This window comes from Mandrillus leucophaeus, unplaced genomic scaffold (genome assembly GCF_000951045.1).
Source record: "Mandrillus leucophaeus isolate KB7577 unplaced genomic scaffold, Mleu.le_1.0 Scaffold36, whole genome shotgun sequence".
NCBI lineage: Eukaryota > Metazoa > Chordata > Mammalia > Primates > Cercopithecidae > Mandrillus > Mandrillus leucophaeus.
The window spans coordinates 673230-692105 of NW_012103809.1; the positions used below are offsets into that span (position 1 = coordinate 673230).

The 18876-nt window shown below is 37.5% G+C and overlaps 1 protein-coding gene across 1 annotated transcript in view; it reads left to right on the top strand.

The window, feature by feature from the left end:
* Positions 1-1372: 1372 nt before the first annotated feature.
* Positions 1373-18876, top strand: part of SNRNP48 (small nuclear ribonucleoprotein 48kDa (U11/U12)) — an 18790-nt gene continuing 1286 nt past the window's right edge. Inside the window, exons 1-8 of the mRNA XM_011989624.1 lie at positions 1373-1559; positions 4756-4869; positions 5130-5190; positions 6050-6124; positions 12341-12529; positions 13640-13761; positions 16360-16448; positions 16982-17146. Of these exons, the coding sequence (XP_011845014.1) occupies positions 1404-1559; positions 4756-4869; positions 5130-5190; positions 6050-6124; positions 12341-12529; positions 13640-13761; positions 16360-16448; positions 16982-17146 (971 nt within the window). The 5' untranslated portion in view covers positions 1373-1403. The remainder of the gene's footprint in view (positions 1560-4755; positions 4870-5129; positions 5191-6049; positions 6125-12340; positions 12530-13639; positions 13762-16359; positions 16449-16981; positions 17147-18876) is intronic.

Consider the following 18876-nt stretch of genomic DNA (forward strand, 5'->3'; position numbering starts at 1 on the left):
TTAAAAAGTAATATAAAATTGGTTAGATTTTGGGAGTTAAAACCATTTGGGGAAACTACAAGGGCTAATTCCAGGTCTTGGGTAGGAAATATACAAAGTTAAGCTTGTGTTATCAAAGCAAGAAAGCATTCAAGGACTAATAGGGATACGTCAAAGACACAGATGGCTTAATGTGGCTTCCACTGGCCACATTTGGGACAATTTGAGCATCAACAAGAATTACGATGTTAAAGGAGTATATTATATTGAATTTAAAAAAAAACCTTTAAATCAATAACTTTAAAAACACCTTGATTCCCATAGTGAAGAAAACACTAAAATGGAGGTGTGGAAAGAACGCCAGTTAACAAACACAGAAGGCATGATACTATTACAGAATCATTTATAACTCCTATTGTAACAACAGAGTCAGTGAAGGACTGTATAAACCAGTTGGGGAACAGGGTATTCATATGGCCTCAAGGTATAATCTACAGATTGCTTACCAGTTCCTAAGGGGAAAATGGGGAAAATGTACTATTAGAATGAAGAGATGTAGCCACCATCTTTACCAAGTGATCAAAGTTAGCATTACTAATATAATTGAGTTATGTGTCCCTGTGAGTTGGCAATACCTCTTAGGTAGTATTCTTGCTAAAGTGCTCGATCTGAATCTAATCATGAGGGAAACAGAATCTGACAAATCCAGAATGAGGGATATTCTACAAGACAACTGGCCTAGGCTCATCACAACATTTAATGATTTAATTTAAAAAGAGGGTGAAGGAGGCTGATCTGGATTAAAAGAGACAATAACTAATAATAGCTTATGGGTTGAAAAAATAAAACTGCTATAGAAATAATTTTGGGGACAATGGGGAAATTTGAATATGAACTGTATAATAAATGATTTTATGGAATTACTAATTTTCTTAGGTTTGATCATGTATTGCGGTTACACAGGAAAATGTTCGTATTCTTGGAAGAAGCATGTTAACATATTTGGGGGTGAAGAATCTGCAACTTACTTTCAAAGAATTTAGCAAAAATCATTGGGTGGGGCTGTGAATGTGGAGAGAACAGATGGAGAGAAATCAAACGTGGCAAAATGTTAACAACGAGCTGAAGGACAGCTAAACGAAAGCTCACTGTACTATTTTTAAAACTTTTCTGTAGCTATAAACCGTTTTTTCTGAGAAAGTCGAGGAGCGTGAACGTCTTTCAAGAAACGCCAGCGCAACGGCACCCAAAAGCTGAGAGGAGATTGGAAAACGCCTCTCAAAATAACAGTCCCGCCCTTCCCGGGGCTCTTCCCTACAGGCTGCTCCAGTCACGTGGTGGCTGTGGCCCCGCCCACAGCTCCCAGAGGCCCGCGCGCGCCGTCTGCAGTTCGGCCGCTTCCTCTTGGCGGGTGGGCTGCAGCCATGGAAGGCGAGCCTCCACCTGTGGAGGAGCGGCGGCGGCTGCAGGAGGAGCTGAGCGAGTTCGTGGAGAGCTGCTGCCGGACGCTGGAGGAGGTGACGGCGTCCCTGGGCTGGGACCTGGATAGTCTGGATCCCGGGGAAGAGGAGGCGGCGGAGGTGAGGGGCGCGGCCGCTGGGCCCTTTCGGGGACTATCGGCCCGTGGTCTTCTCTGGAAGAAGGGAGATCCGCACTGGCAGCCGCGGAGGAAGGGCGAGGAGTCCTTGTCCGTGTGCATAGCCGCGATGGGCGCTCGGGACCCGAGGGGAGCCGCGGGCCTTGGAGCAACCCTGACCTCCCTGAGTCCTGGGCTCGGGCGCGCGAGGGCCTCCCGAAGGCTCCACGCCGACCTCCGGTGCGGCGCTCCTCCCGCGGAACTTCGAGCTTAAAGAAAACGGGGGGCCGGGCGCGGTGGCTTACACCTGTAATCCCAGCACGTTGAGAGGCCAAGGCGGGAGGATCCCTTGAGCCCAGGAGTTCGAGACTAGCCTGGGCAATATGGGGAAACCTCTTCCTACCAAAAATAAAAAAATTAGCCGAGTGTGATGGTGTGAGCCTGTGGCCCCAGCTATTTGGGAGGCTGGAGTGGGAGGATCGCTTGAGCCCAGGAGGTCGAGGGTGCGGTGAGCCGAGATCGCTCCGCTGCATTCCAGCCTGGGCGATAGAGCAAGACCCTGTCTCAAAACACAAACAAACAAAATTCCGGAAGATGTGTTGAGTGAGGAGGGAATGGCAGATTTGGTATTTATTTAGAAACTAAGTGAATGGGTCTCAGAGTGCTGCAGAGGGATTGGCGGTTTGCATTGTCATCTGTCATATGGATTTCGCAGTTGCACCAGATTCGGTGTCAGGAGAGCTGGGAGTTTGCCAGTTCGCCTTTCTATGCCTTAAAATTGGACACTTCTTACTGGGACAGCCCCGATTCTAGGATTATTAAAGGATATCACCAAGAGATGGTAACTGGCAACTCCCGTGGACATTAGCATTGCTTTTTTAAAAATGTAGGCAAGTGTATTTAGAGTGAACAATGGTGATTTTTGTTTTTTGTGGGGTGTTTTTTGGTGGAGTGAGAGGAAGGGAAGTGCTCCAATGTGGGGTAATTCATTATCTTTAATATTACTTCTGGGTTTACCATGCTGTAATTTCTCCTGGGTTGAAGTTACTGATTCCTGAGACATTTAAAATATATTTGATTTCTGTATATACCATTCATTATTTATTGTATTAAAAGCACAGAAGAAATTAAAAGATCTTTATTGTTCATTTAGAGGGGTATTTGAAGCTGGGAATTCCATTGAGTGGGACTTACCAGACCTTACCATACATTGTTTACTCAGCATTGGAGTAACATTGGATTCCTTGTATTAACATTTAAATAGCACTTTGTTTGTGCCACTTACAATACATTGCTTCATTTAATACTCAAAATAACCCTGTGAGGTAGGTATTGTTGACTACATTTTATAGACAAGGAAAGGGGCACAGAGGTAATAATTTGTCCAAGGATACACTGCTAGTAAATGGCAATTAGGATTTCCACCGGTGTTTTAGTACTAAAATTTAGTGAACAACAGTTACAGTTCCTGGTCCTCACAGAGCTTATTGTCTGGTGGTGGTGAGGGGGAATACGGAGAACTCAACCATTATATTATCATGGGTCTATGATGGGTGGGGTTGGAATTGCTATAGTACAGTTTATTATAGGCTGTGGTGGACAAAGTGGTGGTCAACAAAGGCTTCCTGGACAAAGTGAACTCTAAGCTGGTAAATAAAAGTGATCTGAATTAACTAGGGGGTTGGGGAGTGAGAATAAGAAGCATCAACAGCATGTGTAGAAGTTCAGAGACAGGGAGTAACCGTATCAGGAAGCAAGTAGTTAAGGATAGCTAGAGCATAGGGTGTAGAGTTACCGCAGAACGATGGTGGGGGGTAGAGGTCAGATCTTAAATGTCCTTGTTAGCCATATTAGAAAGTCTAGATTTTTTTTTTTTTAATGAAGGCAGTGGGGAGGCATGGAAGTATTTTAAGCCGGGGCATATCATAATCATACTTACCTTTTAATAAAATAATAACATACATTTATTGAATGCTTGCTATGTACCAGGCCCTATTTGAATTCCTTTATGTGTATAAACTTTGGTATACTTTTTTAAATCTTCACAATCACTTTTTGAGAGAGGTCCTGTTATTATTTTCATTTTATATAATAGATAAGGAAAATGAGGCAAAGAGAGATTAAGTACCTCACCCAATTTCATGCAGCCAGTAAGTGGCAGAGCTGGAATTCAGACCAGCTACAGGATGGAAAATGAAGGGGAGGGCAGCAAGACTGGAAACAGAGAGAGAAAGCGAGTGTAGTCAGGAGATGGCTGTTGTATTCCAGCAGAGAGTTGATGATCCCTGAATTGGGGAAGTGGCAGTGGGGATGGAGGATGTTGAGGGATTTTCAGAAATATTCAGGAGTTAAATTGGCAGGGCTAGGTGATTGATTGGATATGGGTGATGAGGGAGAGGACATGGTTTCTTGCTTGAGCAAGTGGGACCTTTCACTGAAATGGGAAGTACAAGAGGAGTAGGTTTGAGGGTTAGGAGACGATGAGTAGAATGAATTTATTTTTGTTTGTGTTGAACCTTTAGTGTCTTTAGTGTACGGTACTGGACAGAAACAAGGTTTAAAGATATAAATTTTGGGAGTCCTCACTGTATAGTGAGAGTTGCAGCCTTGAGATCTTTCTTTCAGTAAGCAGATATTAAATAGCAAAAGGTCAGTGGTTATATTAATTTATGAAAACCAACATCTAAAGGGGGACAAATAGAGCAATGTAGACAGATATTTAGAGGAGACCAAATAGAAGAAGCCAGAGAGGTAGAAAGAACCTGAGGGGTGTGTCTGAATGACAAATGAACAATTGGAGTGCGACCTTCCAAGAGTTTAGATATGACAAGACAGTGACATGTTCTTTGGCTTTAGTAGCAAAGTTGTTAGTGACCTATTGACTGGTTTCAGTGGGGTGATGGTGGCAGTGAGTGAGGAATGGTTATAGGTGAGGTTGTTTAGACAGTGAGTGTAAATACACATTTCAGAGAGTTAGGCTTTGAAGGAGTGGACAGAGGACAGGGGCATTTAGAGAGTTAGGGGTTGAAGGAGTTTTGTTTTTCTTTAATACACACCCACATGGGGGTTGAGAGAGGCCTGTAGAAGAGGATGCACTAGACAGTACTGGTACATAATTAAATGGTAAACATTTAATGGTAATAATTATTTATTTTAATATTATGTACCAATTTTTTTTTGTTTCTGTTTGATTTTTATAGGATGAAGTTGTGTTATGTCCTTACGATTCCAATCATCACATGCCTAAATCGTCTTTAGCAAAGCACATGGCATCTTGTAGATTGAGGAAAATGGGCTATACCAAAGAAGAAGAGGTACCATATATTTATTATTTTATAGTAAAATATATATGTATATGTCATGCATTTCATGCCTTAATTCACAGTTTTTGGAAGTTATATTGTGAGGCTCACCAACATGAAATAATAGCCCTTACTTGAAGGGTAGGATGATACTTGCCTAATTTCACAAATTATTGTGAGAAATAATTAAGTGATACTAATCTATTGTTTATGTCAAGTCTTAAAATAGTCAATTATCTGATACTTAAGAACACTAAGATTTTTTTTTTCAGGATGAAATGTATAATCCTGAGTTTTTCTATGAGAATGTGAAGATACCTTCAATTACTTTGAGTAAGTATTAAGTTATTATAATTTTAAAATATCTTAGTGTAGATACTGATTTTTCATTTTTGCGTTATCAAAAGAATGGATTTTATAAGCATGCTTACGATTAAGAAGGACATTTAGTATCTTCAAAGAATGTAGAATTAATTAATGTATAAGGCAACTAATTCACATAATCTGAAGTTTAGAGACCAGGCTTGTATTAATAGGCAGTGAAAACCTTACAAAGCTTTGTGTAGTAGAGCAGACACCTTCCTTCTGAGTTACAACAAAAATTTGAGCATGTGACATAGATTGAAGGATGAGACTGAAGATGGACATGTGTTCCAGGGATTCACAGCATATATAGAGGTTAAAGTCTTGGGCTCTTGAAAGAGAATGTCCTGATTCAACTCCTGTTTTTATCATGAACAGATGTGACTTTCAGCGAGGTAATTAACCTGTTTGTTGCCTAAATTTCTTTATAAAATGGAGATGGTTATAATAGCACTTTGCGAGGATTAAGTGATATATTCTTAGAATAGTGTCAGGCACTTAGCTGGAGTCAGCTAAAGGGTCACAGAGTTGTGACCATTACAGCACAGGCTTTGAGAATGTTAGCTGTTACTGGTCAGTAAAATTTGTCGCTGCTACTGCTGCATGCCTAATTATAGACATGAACTGCTTGAAGTCTGATTACTTACCGGGCTGTAGATAAATCTGAAAGGTTCTGTGTTCAGATTTCATAGACAGGGATGTGGATATTTCTTAAGATTCTGGAAGGTTTGTCCACATGCCCAAAGGGCTTCGATCAGAAACCAGTTAATCATTTAATTATGGTCACTGATGATTCATATTGTATTTATGGATTTTTTTTTTTTGACAGATAAGGACTCACAATTCCAGATAATTAAACAAGCTAGAACTGCAGTTGGGAAAGACAGTGATTGTTATAATCAAAGTAAGTGGCATTACAGTTTAAGTGAATTAATGAATCAAATTATTATTTTTCTCATAAACATGTCACTAATTTCAAGAAAAACCTGTGAAAACTGTTACATGGGAAAGGTTAAGTTTTACATTTAGCATTAGGCTAATTTGCTTCATTTCACCATCATTTGTTAGATGTTTCCTGTTGAGATACACTAGAGTCTCACCAGGACACTGTCTTAGCTAGGGGTTCATCCTTTGGAATAACCTGGTGATTTAGAGGTGAGATTGTCTTGTGGCTAATATAAAAAACTGTTATTTAGTAAATACAGATGGTCCCAACTTAATGATGATTTGATTTAGGATTTTTTCAATTTTATGATGGTATGAAAACAATGCACAATCACAAGGTTTTAGACTTTAAGTACTAGTGACTCTGGGCTGCATTTTCAACTTAACCGTATAAAGTTTATGATGGGTTTATCGGGATGTAACCCCATGTAAGTCAAGGAACATCTATAAATGCCACTGAGTGAGACTCTTTTACCCTGAGATTTCCTCTCTTTAGAGTATTGAAATGCAATGTAAAGAAAAGGCTTGGGCTGAAAGAGATTAGTCTCCACAGGTACCCTCAGATTGCTACACAGTAAGTGAGTTGGTTTGAAGTGATGAATGCTTGGGATCCCCTTCTCAGAAAAAAAGTACAAACACAAAAGTTTTACATATAATTTCAGAGGATTCATATTAATAGATCCTTTCATGCCCACCTTTAGAGCTGGGTTAAAGAGTTCTCCCTGGGAACTTCAGCAGAGAATAGGTTAGAAGTTTTAAGCATAAGCTTTTAGGAAATTGAAAGAAAACTTAATCCATCAAAAACAGAGACATAGGCCAGACACGGTGGCTCACGCCTGTCATCCCAGCACTTTGGGAGGCTGAGGCGGGTGGATCACCTGAGGTCAGGAGTTCAAGACCACCCTGGCCAACATGGCGAAACACTAAAAAATACAAAAGTTAGCTGGGCATGGTGGCAAGTGCCTGTAATCCCAGCTACTTGAGAGACCGAGGCAGGAAGAATTGCTGGAACCCAGGAGGCGGAGGTTTCAGTGAGCCCAGATCGCACCATTGCACTCCAGCGTGGGCAACAGAGCGAAACTCCATCTCAAAAACAAACCAACAAACAAACACATAGACAAACGAGTTAATAAAAGTTTAAATTTCTAATGAATGTAGATATGATAGGACATCTAGCCAAAAACCTGAGTGGCTTCTCTTATAAGGATTTCTATTTCTGCATTGTCTTCTTTGAACCTTCTGTAGGTAGCTTTCTCTGCACAACTTACCTTTTTTTCCTCATTCTTTTTTCTAGCTGAATTATATTTACCAGGCTGTAGTCATGGTTGGTTTTCTCCCTCATTGAAGTTGAGGATCTTTACCAAATACTGTGTTAAGTCAGTATCTGGACTTGATTTCTCAGAGTTGCACTGTGGCTACAGAAGGAAGACCATCCTTAGCTGTCTATATTACATGGGTTCTCTACAACAGCCAGAAGTACATTTCTTGTATTTTTTGTTTTGAGGTTCCCACTTTTGTCCCTGTCAGCGAAATTCCAGATTTTTTTCTTTGAGGGAGACAGTTGACTCTCATTTTATTTATTCGGACAGATTACTGAGTTATGACTAGACTGGTCAAGCCTTTTTTGGCCTCTGCTATTGGTTCTACTCATATCCCCTGGTAGTGTACCCATAAAAAAGTTGGAGGTTTTTGGTTTTTGAAGAGGTTAATAATACTTAAAGGACTTTGTTTGACTCTTAAGTGGTTAGATTTACTGAATTTATTTTAGAGTTGAAAGAGAACTTGGAGATCATCTAATCCAGTGTCTGCATTTTACAGATAAGAAAAACTATCTGATGGAGACATGATAAAGTTCTAGTGTGTTGGTTCTAAAAGTCCTCCATATTTTTATTTTTTAAAAGGTTATTTTTTTAAAGCTCTTTTATGAATTACATTTCTCTTTCACAACAAACTTGTGATAAACTGAACGATATTTTCCCCTCCATGATAGGTGAAGAAACAGACACAAAAAAGTGAAGTAACTCGCCTTTGCTAGATAATAGCAAAGTGAATCCAGAACTAAGTTCTAAATTTTGACACAAACTCTGAACTGAGTTGATTTTCTGTTAGATACCCTACATTTAGTAAAATTTGTGGACTAGGATTCTAGATATTGCTCAAATTTATTTATCATGTCTTTCATGATTAAGTGGAAGAATATCAGAAACTTCGTATCTCTACATACTAATTGTGACTATTGGTGCTGTTAATTGTTAATTCTGCTTTGCGTAAACCTGTTTTAGAGAAATAAAAGTAGTTGCTTGGCCATGTATTAATGATGACAACTGTGAGTTTTTGTTTCTTTATCTGTAATATAAAACTCTATTTATAGAGTTGTTGAGAGGAACAGAGATAATGGATGCTAAACAAGCCCTAGCTCCAAAAATTGGTAGCTTCTATGGTCTAAGTGGAAATTAATGTACAGAAAGTAATATTAAGATAATGAAATGGATGAGTTTTATATATATAAGTAATTTAGAAAATGTTCTGCTTTTTAATTTTTATAACGGTAATAAGGGAGATTTGGACATGGAGTTTAGTTCTTTTCAAAAGCAAATAATTACTTCGAATGAATAGTTCTTTTGATAGGTAAGAGGAACTTTGATTCTGAATTCTTACACTATCTTAAATTAAGATATAATTGTTACCAGTAACTTTTTTTTCTTTTTTTTTTTGAGACTGAGTCTTGCTCTGCCATCCAGGCTGGAGTTTAATGGCACAATCTCGGCTCACTGCTAGCTCGGCCTCCTGGGTTCACGCCATTCTCCTGCCTCAGGCTACCGAGTAGCAGGGACTGCAGGCACCCGCCACCATACCAGGCTAATTTTTTTGTATTTTTTTAGTAGAGATGGAGTTTCACCATGTTAGCCAGGATGGTCTCGATTTCCTGACCTCGTGATCCGCCCACCTTGGCCTCCCAAAGTGTTGGGATTACAGGCGTGAGCTACTGTGCCTGGCCAACAGTAATTTTTTATATGATCTTTAACCTTGTTTAAAAATTTTTTTTTGGCTGTGCATGGTGGCACATGCCTGTAATCCCAGCACTTTGGGAGGCCGAGGTAGGCAGATCATCTGAGGTCAGGAGTTTGAGACCAGCCTGGCCAACATGGTGAAACCCTGTCTCTACTAAAAATACAAAAATTAGCCAGACGCTATGGTGCATGCGTGTAATCCAGCTACTCGGGAGGCTGAGGCAGGAGAATCGCTTGAACCTGGGAGGCGGAGGTTGCAGTGAGCCAAGATGGCGCCACTGCAGTCTAGTCTGGGCGACAGAGTGAGACTCTGTCTCAAAAAAAAAAAAATTTTTTTGTTTTATGTTCTCTGTAGAGAGTTATGCAATTTCTGAACAGATTATTTTTGTGGCTCATTTATGTCTTAGACATTTTAAGATCTTTTCCCTCAGGACAAGACTTTCTTTAAATATCTTATTGATGTATTTACTTCGAAGGGAGAATGACTCACATGAAAAATTTTACATTTCTCCATCTAATTCATATTTTGTTTGTTACACACTGAAATGTAAGTTTTTTGACAAGGTTTTATATGCATGTTTTCATTTCATCTGTCATGTCAGGCCTAAACTCAGTGTACAGAATTCTCAATCTTAAACTTTATGAAAGCTCGAACAGCTATTAGATGTACATACTTATTTTCAGATATAGTTACTTCGGCTAATTTTTTAACCAAGATATTTCAATCATAAACAATCAATTTATGTTTAGTGGTTTATCTTTTTCCTTCAATATTAAATATTCAAGTTGTATATTTCAGTATCATGAAGTGTGTTTGAGTCATGGCCATGATCAGTGTGCTATCAAAGAAACTTTAAAAGACAGGATAGAATGGCTTTAGATCCAGTCTGTTCCTATCACTTGTGAGACTTTGGGCAAGTCATGTTACTTCTATGACCCTTAATTTCTTTATCTGTAATGTTAGGGAATTGACTCTGAATGAATTCTCCCTAAAATTCTGAATTTGTATCTTTGTGACAACACCTGCTACTACTATTTAATGTTGTATGTTATATGTTTAAGATCCCCTTTGATAACAAAAGTAACTAACAAGAATTAGAATTGGCATTATTAAAACAATAGATTAGAGTTTCAATTTGGGGTGATGAAAAAATTCTAGAGATGGATAGAGGTTGCACAACAATGTGAATGCACTTCATGTCTCTGAACAGTACGCTGAAAATATGGTTAGAATGTTAAATTTTATGTTATATATTTTGCCACAAAAAACCTGCAAAAACAGGCAGCCAAAGGGTCTTAGAGTTATTATAATTACAGCGCATTCATATGTACCTTTAAATCATTTAGAAACATGCATTTTAAAAATTTACATTTTATGTAAATGTAAGTTTATTTAAGTATGTTTATCCTTTTTGTTGTCAGAAATATCTATGTTCCGAATGAATTGAATGCAGTTTGTTGCTTAACCTTTCCTGTACTTTTTCTTTTTCAGTAATTGGGGTGAGTATAAAGAGGAATTAGGAACCTGAATGTACTCCTTATTTAAAGATATGCAGTATCCTTTTTGCAAATGATATCCTTTTAAAAGTATCACTCAAATTTCTAAACTTTATCTTAATACCTGTCACATATTATAGTCTTGAATTGGAATTTTGGTTGAATTACAAGGAATTTAAGTGTCAGTCTTCATCATAAACTTAAGATGAATAAATTGAAGAAAATGCTAAAATAATTTAAGAAGGAAATTATATTTCTTTGTTTAAAAATAACAGGCAAAGGTATATAGGGAGCTTGTTTGTAATACATCATTACTTTCTAATCTTTGTTTTTCTCCCAAATTTTTATAGCCTATATTCAAAGGAATTAGGCTTATCAAAGCTGTTTTTATAATTTTGTATTATAAAATGCTTACTATAATTAGAATAAAATTGATTGACTTGAAAGGGAACCCTTTTTTTTCCATTAATTCAAAACCCTTTGACTAGTAAAAATGGCCATGTATTGTTATCTAAAGCCGTGTTAAACCATGGCCTCAGATTGACTGCAGCTCTCCTCTTAATATGTAGACAAGTAGTACCTCTTTTTGTTGTAATGCTTAGTTCATAGTATGCTCTCATTTGAATTCTTTTTGCCTCTACCTAGGAACTTAATGAGGTTAGACTTTATCAAATATAAGTATCTGGAAAGAGCTACTGATTTTATGTTGTTCTATGAACCAGTTACTACTTTAGAATAAGTTAGCAAACAATAAAAGGATTCCTTTAGTAGCTCATGTTCTTTGTTTGCATTAGTGAATAATGAAGTCTAGAAAGAATTGTTTTAAATTGCTTTTTTTACAGTTCCAATCATTTTTTTATTTGAGAAAATTTGAATCTCAAAACAAAAATTTTCTTCAATGTTTAATACATCACATCAAGGTATTGTATTTACTTTTTTTCACTAATGAGCAGATTTTAGAAAATTCTGTAATTACCGGGGGGCACTGCTATTAACTTTTTTCAGTTAATTTGGTTAAGCCACTATGCTTCCTCCTCAGGAAATTAAAATGAGTTTAGTTTCAATTTAATCTGTTCTTTTCTGGCCTGACGAGGTGTGGGATTTCTGCTACTTAATTATTTTTTGGCCCCTAGCTCTAAGTCCTTGCACAAGTGGGATATATTTTGAATATTGACCATCTAGCTTGATGTCTCATACAAAAGATATTTTTTACACAGTTTTTAATATTTCCATAGTTTATTTTCAAAGGGACTATAATGCATATTACTTATTAAAAGCATTTTCTTCCCAACTTTGATGGGGAAAAGCCTATCAACAGATACCTACTTTTGTAGATGGCTATAAAAATTGTTACCCAAAAGGTTTTCTTAGAGCAAATTGTCTTTTATGATTATTCCTGCCTGCCTTCTTGGGATCTGTCTTTATATTGTTGGAGAGAATAGCAAACCTCCATAATACGTTGTGTTTTTTTTGTGGATATAACATTCAGGATAGAATTGTTGTTTGTCATTTATTGCTTAGATTGATATTTTGTATATTTAGAGATTATGAAAAAGAGTTTGTGTTAATATTGTATTATTAAAGCACATGTTTGAAGATAATTAGTAGATTTTAAGTTCACAGTGCTTCATGTATTGTTTATTCTTGTGATTTTATTTTCACTTTAGGGATTTATTCTTCTTTGCCTGTTGAAGTTCCTCTGAATCACAAACGGTTTGTTTGTGATCTAACTCAAGCTGATCGTCTTGCCCTCTATGATTTCGTAGTTGAGGAGACAAAGAAAAAGCGCTCTGATTCTCAGATTATTGAAAATGACAGCGATCTCTTTGTAGACTTGGCTGCCAAAATCAATCAAGGTTTGAGATGCACATCATAGCTTTACTTTTTTTCATTATCATTTTATTCTGTGAGTGTTATTAAGATGATTTAATTGTCGGGCCACTTTGAGTTAGAGTAAAATGGTTTTATATCATTTAATATTAAAGTGAAGTTGGCCCTCTGTAACTGTGGGTTCCACATCCATCAATTTGACCAACTGTGGATTGAAAATATTTGGAAAAAATAAAAATGGGTGGTTGCCCCTGTACTATACATGTAGAGACTTTTTGTTGTCATAATTCCATAAACAATATATTAACAACTATTCATACAGCATTTACTTCATATCAGGTTTTTGGTGTTTTTTTTTTGTTTGTTTTTTTGTTTGTTTGTTTGAGACAGAGTCTTACTCTGTCACCCAGGCTGGAGTGCCGTAGCGCTATCTCTGTTTGTTGCAATCTCTGCCTCCCAAGCTCAAGCGATTCTTGTGCCTCAGCCTCCTGAGTAGCTGAGATTACAGACGTGTGCCACCATGCCTGGCTAATTTTTGTATTTTTAGTAGAGATGAGGTTTTGCTACGTTGGTCAGGCTAGTCTCAAACCCCTGGCCTCAAGTGATCCTCCTGTCTTGGCCTCCCAAAGTGCTGGGATTACAGGCTTGAGCCACTGTACCTGGCCTGTATTAGGTATTGAAAGTAGTTCAGAGATGACTTCAAGTGTACAGGAGGGTGTGTGTAGGTTATATGTAAATACTGCACCATTTTATATCAGAGACTTGAGCATCCATGGATTTTGGTATCCTTAGGGGTTCCTGAACAAATCCTCCACGGATACTGAGGGATATTTACTCAGTACCTGAGGTTTTACTCTGACTTTTACATTAAATGTACCTTCTTTCTGTAAGAATATTACAACTGTGCTGTTACTTTAATCCATGTACCTAAGCACTCTTATGTTCAACTAATGGCTGGAGAAAAGGAATGATATAAAACTTAGCCCGTGTATATAAATAATATACAATTTTTAGAATGTTTTTATGTGCTACTTTGAAACGAGTTAGAAATATAGGATTGTGATGTGTTTATTTGATAATTCATAGAATTTAAAAGGTTTGAAGGATATAATAATTTTATTTTATCCTTTCATTAGATAATAGTCGAAAAAGTCCAAAATCCTACCTTGAAATCCTAGCAGAAGTAAGAGATTATAAAAGAAGACGCCAGTCCTATAGAGCTAAGAATGTTCACATAACCAAGAAATCATATACTGAGGTAAGTTTTACATAATCTTTGTTGATAACAAAAATTTTCTTTTGGTAATTTTCTAAATCTGTTCTATGAATTTCCACAATTTTTTGGAAATTTTCTGAAAGTGTCTTCAGGGTGGCCACACCTGATTTGTATCTGTTCCATCAGTTCTAGACCCACCCCTTAGCAAGCAAAGGCTTTCATAGTACAAGAACCTTATATAAAACAATTGTACAATCTTAAAAGGTATCTCCTTGTGAGAAAATAGTAGTGTATCATGGTAAGAGCATGAGTTTGGGCTTTAGGTAGACCTCACATTGAGTTTTGATTCTGCTATTTCTCATTGGCTCTTTGACTTGAGCAAGTTATTTGAGATTTTTAGATTGAATGTTTTCTTTTCGTAATAAGAATATAATCTTTGCAGGGTTGTTATGAGAATTGACTGACAATGCATGCAAACACAAATTTCTTCATGGATATTAGCTATTATCTTTTTTGGCAGAAAGCATGTTTTTATGTACTCTAGTAAATATTTGGGCTTAAGAAATGTGTTGATATACATTATTTATACATTAGTCTCTTAGTGTATATCTAGACTTATTTTCAGATGCCATTTAATGGCTCATTAGCGTCGATGAATTTTTTTGGTGTATTAATTACCTTGCCCAGACTCTACAAATAATTTCCTCATCAATTCCCGAATTGTCCCCATATTTTTTCTTACTTCTCTCTGATGTAAAAGACCTTCGATAATTTGGCCTCCTTTTCCCAAGCATTTTCTTTTGCTTTAGTCAAGCATGTCTCTTAAACTGTATCTGATTGCATATAATTACTCTTACCTCCATGCCCTATTACCTGTTATTTTCTTACCTGAAATGCTCTGTTTTTGCCATTTTAAATGTTGTTGAGTTTAAAGGCCACCATTTCCATGAGGTGCTAGTTGACTAATCTATCACTAGTTTATTGTACTTATACTCTGTACCACACAGCTTAACTCTAAATTTTATGCTGTTCTTTTTTACAATTAAAGTCTGTGTTTTAGACTTACCTTCCCAAGTAGAGGCCTGGGTCCCTGTCATACTACCTTGGTGATTCTTACAGTCCCTAAGATACTTGGCTCATCAGTTGTTTATTCTCTGGTCTCATAACCCTTGTAATCAAGCTTAAATTGTTGCTGCTAGCATTCTTCATGATTTTATAGTTTATATTTTATTGTGGAAATATTCAAACATACTAAAGTGGATAGCATCGTCTAAGGAACCCTTGTGTACCCATCACCCAGCTTCAAAAATTGAAATATAAGATTGGCAAGGGCTTCATAGAGAATGTAGCATTTGAGTGAAAGGGAGAAGCAAGGAGGAGTAAAGGAATGTCTGCTTATTGACTCTTTCGTATGTGGTGGACCTGAGCTGGGTGGGTTCTGTGCAAATAGCAGACTTCAAGGCACTTATGTAGAGCTGCTGACAGGGAGGCTTGTAGGCCTGCTAGGGAAGTGCAAGAGCTGGAACTGGAGATAGGTGTGTGTGACTCATGTCACTCCGCTAGGTTTGACCTTGGTGTATCTTAGGTTTTCCATGGGAGAATATAGTGGAGGAGGAGAAGTGGTGGATAAGGATTTTCTGGGTAGAAGAACTAGCATTCTGAAAAGCAGATAAAAGTTTAGGAGTTTTTCAGAAACTCATTAGTAACGCAGGGTGGCTAGAGCTTAGGGCTTCTCCATTGAGAGATGAGGCTAGGTTGTATCTGATGTAGTAAAATCCTGGAGGGCTTTGAAGGCTTCATTAAGGAGTTTGGATATTGTTCCATTTTACTTTGAGAGCCATTGAAAGTTTCTTTAAGGTAGGGAGAAATGCAGTCAGGCCTGAATGATAGTGTTTCTGAGATTGCCTCTTGTCCCCTGTACCTTTTTTCTGGAAACATTTTCTGTTTAATCATGAGGGAAGTGTAAGCTCCTATTTTAGTTTTGTCTTTGCTTCTGCAGTGACTAACCCTGTGCTTGGTGGCATGGGTAAATAGGAAAGTTTCCTTGTAGAGTCATTCAGAAAGTATCTGTGAAGTGGCTGTATGTTTCATATTTTGTCTTAAGTCATATGATTAAGTCAAGATGACTTAATTATAAGGTTTTTAAAAAATCATTTGTAAATAATCTCTAACAGAGAGATAAATTGCAGAACTAAAAATAATACCAAGAACTCCCATATTGCCTTTACCCAGGTTACCCATTATTAGCATTTTGCCACATAGCTTATCATTGGCACTCTCTCTTTCTCTGTCTCGATCTGTACATATTGTTTTCCCCTGAATTCTTTAAGGGTTAAATTACATATATCATAACCCTTTATCCCCGGTGTGTATTTCATAAGAACAGAGATATTTTCTCACATAAAGGTAGTACAGTTTTAGCAACTTCAAATTTAATATTGCTATAAAACTTTTATCTGCTATTCATATTCCAGTTTGACCATTGCCTTTTCTGTGTTCTCTAAACTACACAAGTCCCACAGTCCATTATGTCATAGCGCTTAGTAAATATTTGATTGTTAGCACTGATTTTTCTAGTGCTATAGTCTTAATTTTTTGAGCAGTTTTCTTACCTGAAGTTTGGTGCTTACCTCTCCCAAGGTGATTCGAGATGTGATAAATGTGCACATGGAAGAACTCAGCAATCACTGGCAAGAAGAACAAGAGAAGGCAGAGGATGATGCTGAAAAGTACGTCGTTATCTTTATTGGTGAAAATACTCTCTTTGATAACAGATAACAATTAACTTATAATTGTTAAATTTTAGCATCTCCAAAACCCTTGATAGCACATAATATCCTCATGAAAATGCTTTTTGTTTTTTGTTATCGGTGCCCAGAGTTATTATACCAGAGTTGTTCTGACATTACCCTTTGACAGTTTTCAGGGGACAACCATATTAGTGAAATATTTAAATAGCAAAACATACTAATATTTATGCTTAGTGTTCCATTATTGGAACGCCAAACCTGTGGGAATTATTTATATCCTACTGCCCACCAAGGTCTCATTGCAAAAATTTAAAAAATTGCAACCTCAGGCATAAAAGGGTTAAGAGCTCTGTTTATTTGTTGTCTTATATGGGTTATAAGATTGTGCGTATTGAGACCATATCTACCATTGGTTTGATATAGAATATTACACTTTAGACTGGTGTGTCTGTGTATGTATACTGGAGACCAGTGGTAAAACAAACTGATTAATATTCTTTTCTATGTTTTAGGAATGAAGAAAGGCGATCAGCTTCAGTAGATTCACGGCAGTCTGGTGGAAGCTATTTGGATGCTGAGTGTTCACGACATAGAAGGGACCGGAGTAGAAGCCCACATAAAAGAAAAAGAAATAAAGATAAGGATAAAAACTGTGAGTCGAGAAGAAGGAAAGAGAGGTGGGTCTAACCCTGCATCATCCAACATTGAATTCTCTACTTTTTAAAAGTAGAACGGGTTCTTCTGTTGTAGACCATGCTGAGAAAATAGATTTTAAGAATAAGCTAAAGTAAGGAGAGTAAACAATTGATTATGATTCTTAACATTCATTATAGTTCAGTTCAAATAGCCACCACTCTAGTGACATAGTTCTTTACATGTGTGCTTGGATATTTTTTTCCCTTTTTTATCTCTTGCTTGCTTGCTTCCTAAACAGGACATATGAAAGTATTGTCTAGGCAGGATGTTAACTGTATTAAACACGTGCTTTCCTAGATCCCTTTCTTTTGCTCCTTCCTTCCTTCCTCTTTCTCTTATTCTTTCTTTCTTTTTCCTGCTAATTCCTCAAATAAGGGTATATTGACATTGTCAAAATTGACAGTCAATTTTGCCCTTGTTAGTAAAATTTGTATAGCTTGAGAGATATGAATTAACACTGAATTAATAAATGTAAATCATTTGCGGTCTATTTCTGTATTCCAGCTGCTTACAATGTACCTGGATCTCAAGTTCATCAGGTCTAGAACTAAACTTACCTTTTTCTCAGTCTGCTTCTTTTTCCCCAGCATTACTATCCTGGTTAAAGAGAGGACTCTCATCTATTAAGTCAGAAATCAAGGAGTCATTTTAGATACTTCCTTCCACTCCTTACCATCTGGTCAGTTCCTAGTGAAATGATGGTCATTTTCCTACTTTTTCTACTTTTCTCTAAACTTGCTGCATATGATTGCATCCCTTGTGTACTGCTTAGAGTGAATAGTCACCTCATAGAACTCTTCAGTGGTGGCCTGGCATGGTGGCTCATGCCTGTAACCCCTAAACTTTGGGAGGCTGAGGCAGGTGGATCACTTGAGCTCAGGAGTTCAAGGCCAGCCCGGGCAACCTGGCAAAACCTCGTCTCTACAAAGAATACAAAGATTAGCCGGTCCCAGCCTCTTGTGGGGCTGAGGCAGGAAGATTGCTTGAGCCTGGGAGGTTGAGGCTACAGTGAGCCGCGTTCTCACTCCTACACTCCAGCCTGGGCAACAAAGTGAGACCCTGTCTCAAAAAAAGTGAGAACTCTTCAGTGGCAAAGTTCACATTCTTTTGAATGGCTCTCAAGACTTCTGGGATCCTGGCTCCTACCTACTTCTTGTATTTTGCTACTACCCCATGAAATGCATAACTTGTGCTCTAGCCAGCCTGAGTTACTTAGAGTTCCTCATCCAGACCGTGCCACATCTGTGCCTTTCCACTTTGTGTTCTGCTGCCTACCTGGTTTTCAAAGCCTCCTTACTCCTCCTTATCCTTTAAGACCCATCTCAGCCATTTCCTGAAGCCTTTTTCTCACTGGTTCAAGCAGAGCAGATCATCTTTTCCATTTTGTGGCCACCTTACCTAGCTCATATTTGTTCTTGAGCTTAATAGTTATTATTATCGCTGCTAGACTGTGAGCTCCATAAAGGCAAGGTCTGTATCTTATTTAGTTTTATATACAAAGTGCTTTCAAATATTAGGCTCTCAAATAATATCCTGTCTCTCCAGGGCCACTGGTAATCAGGAATTAAAGCTTGTTGTATTGGTTTGGTAATTTTGTTCATCTTACTATCATTCAGTTAATTAGGTTTAAAGCCAACTATGACTTAGTCCTTTTTTTTTTTTTTTTTTTTTTTTTTCCTTTTCTTATACAAATGAAATATTTGCTTAGTAA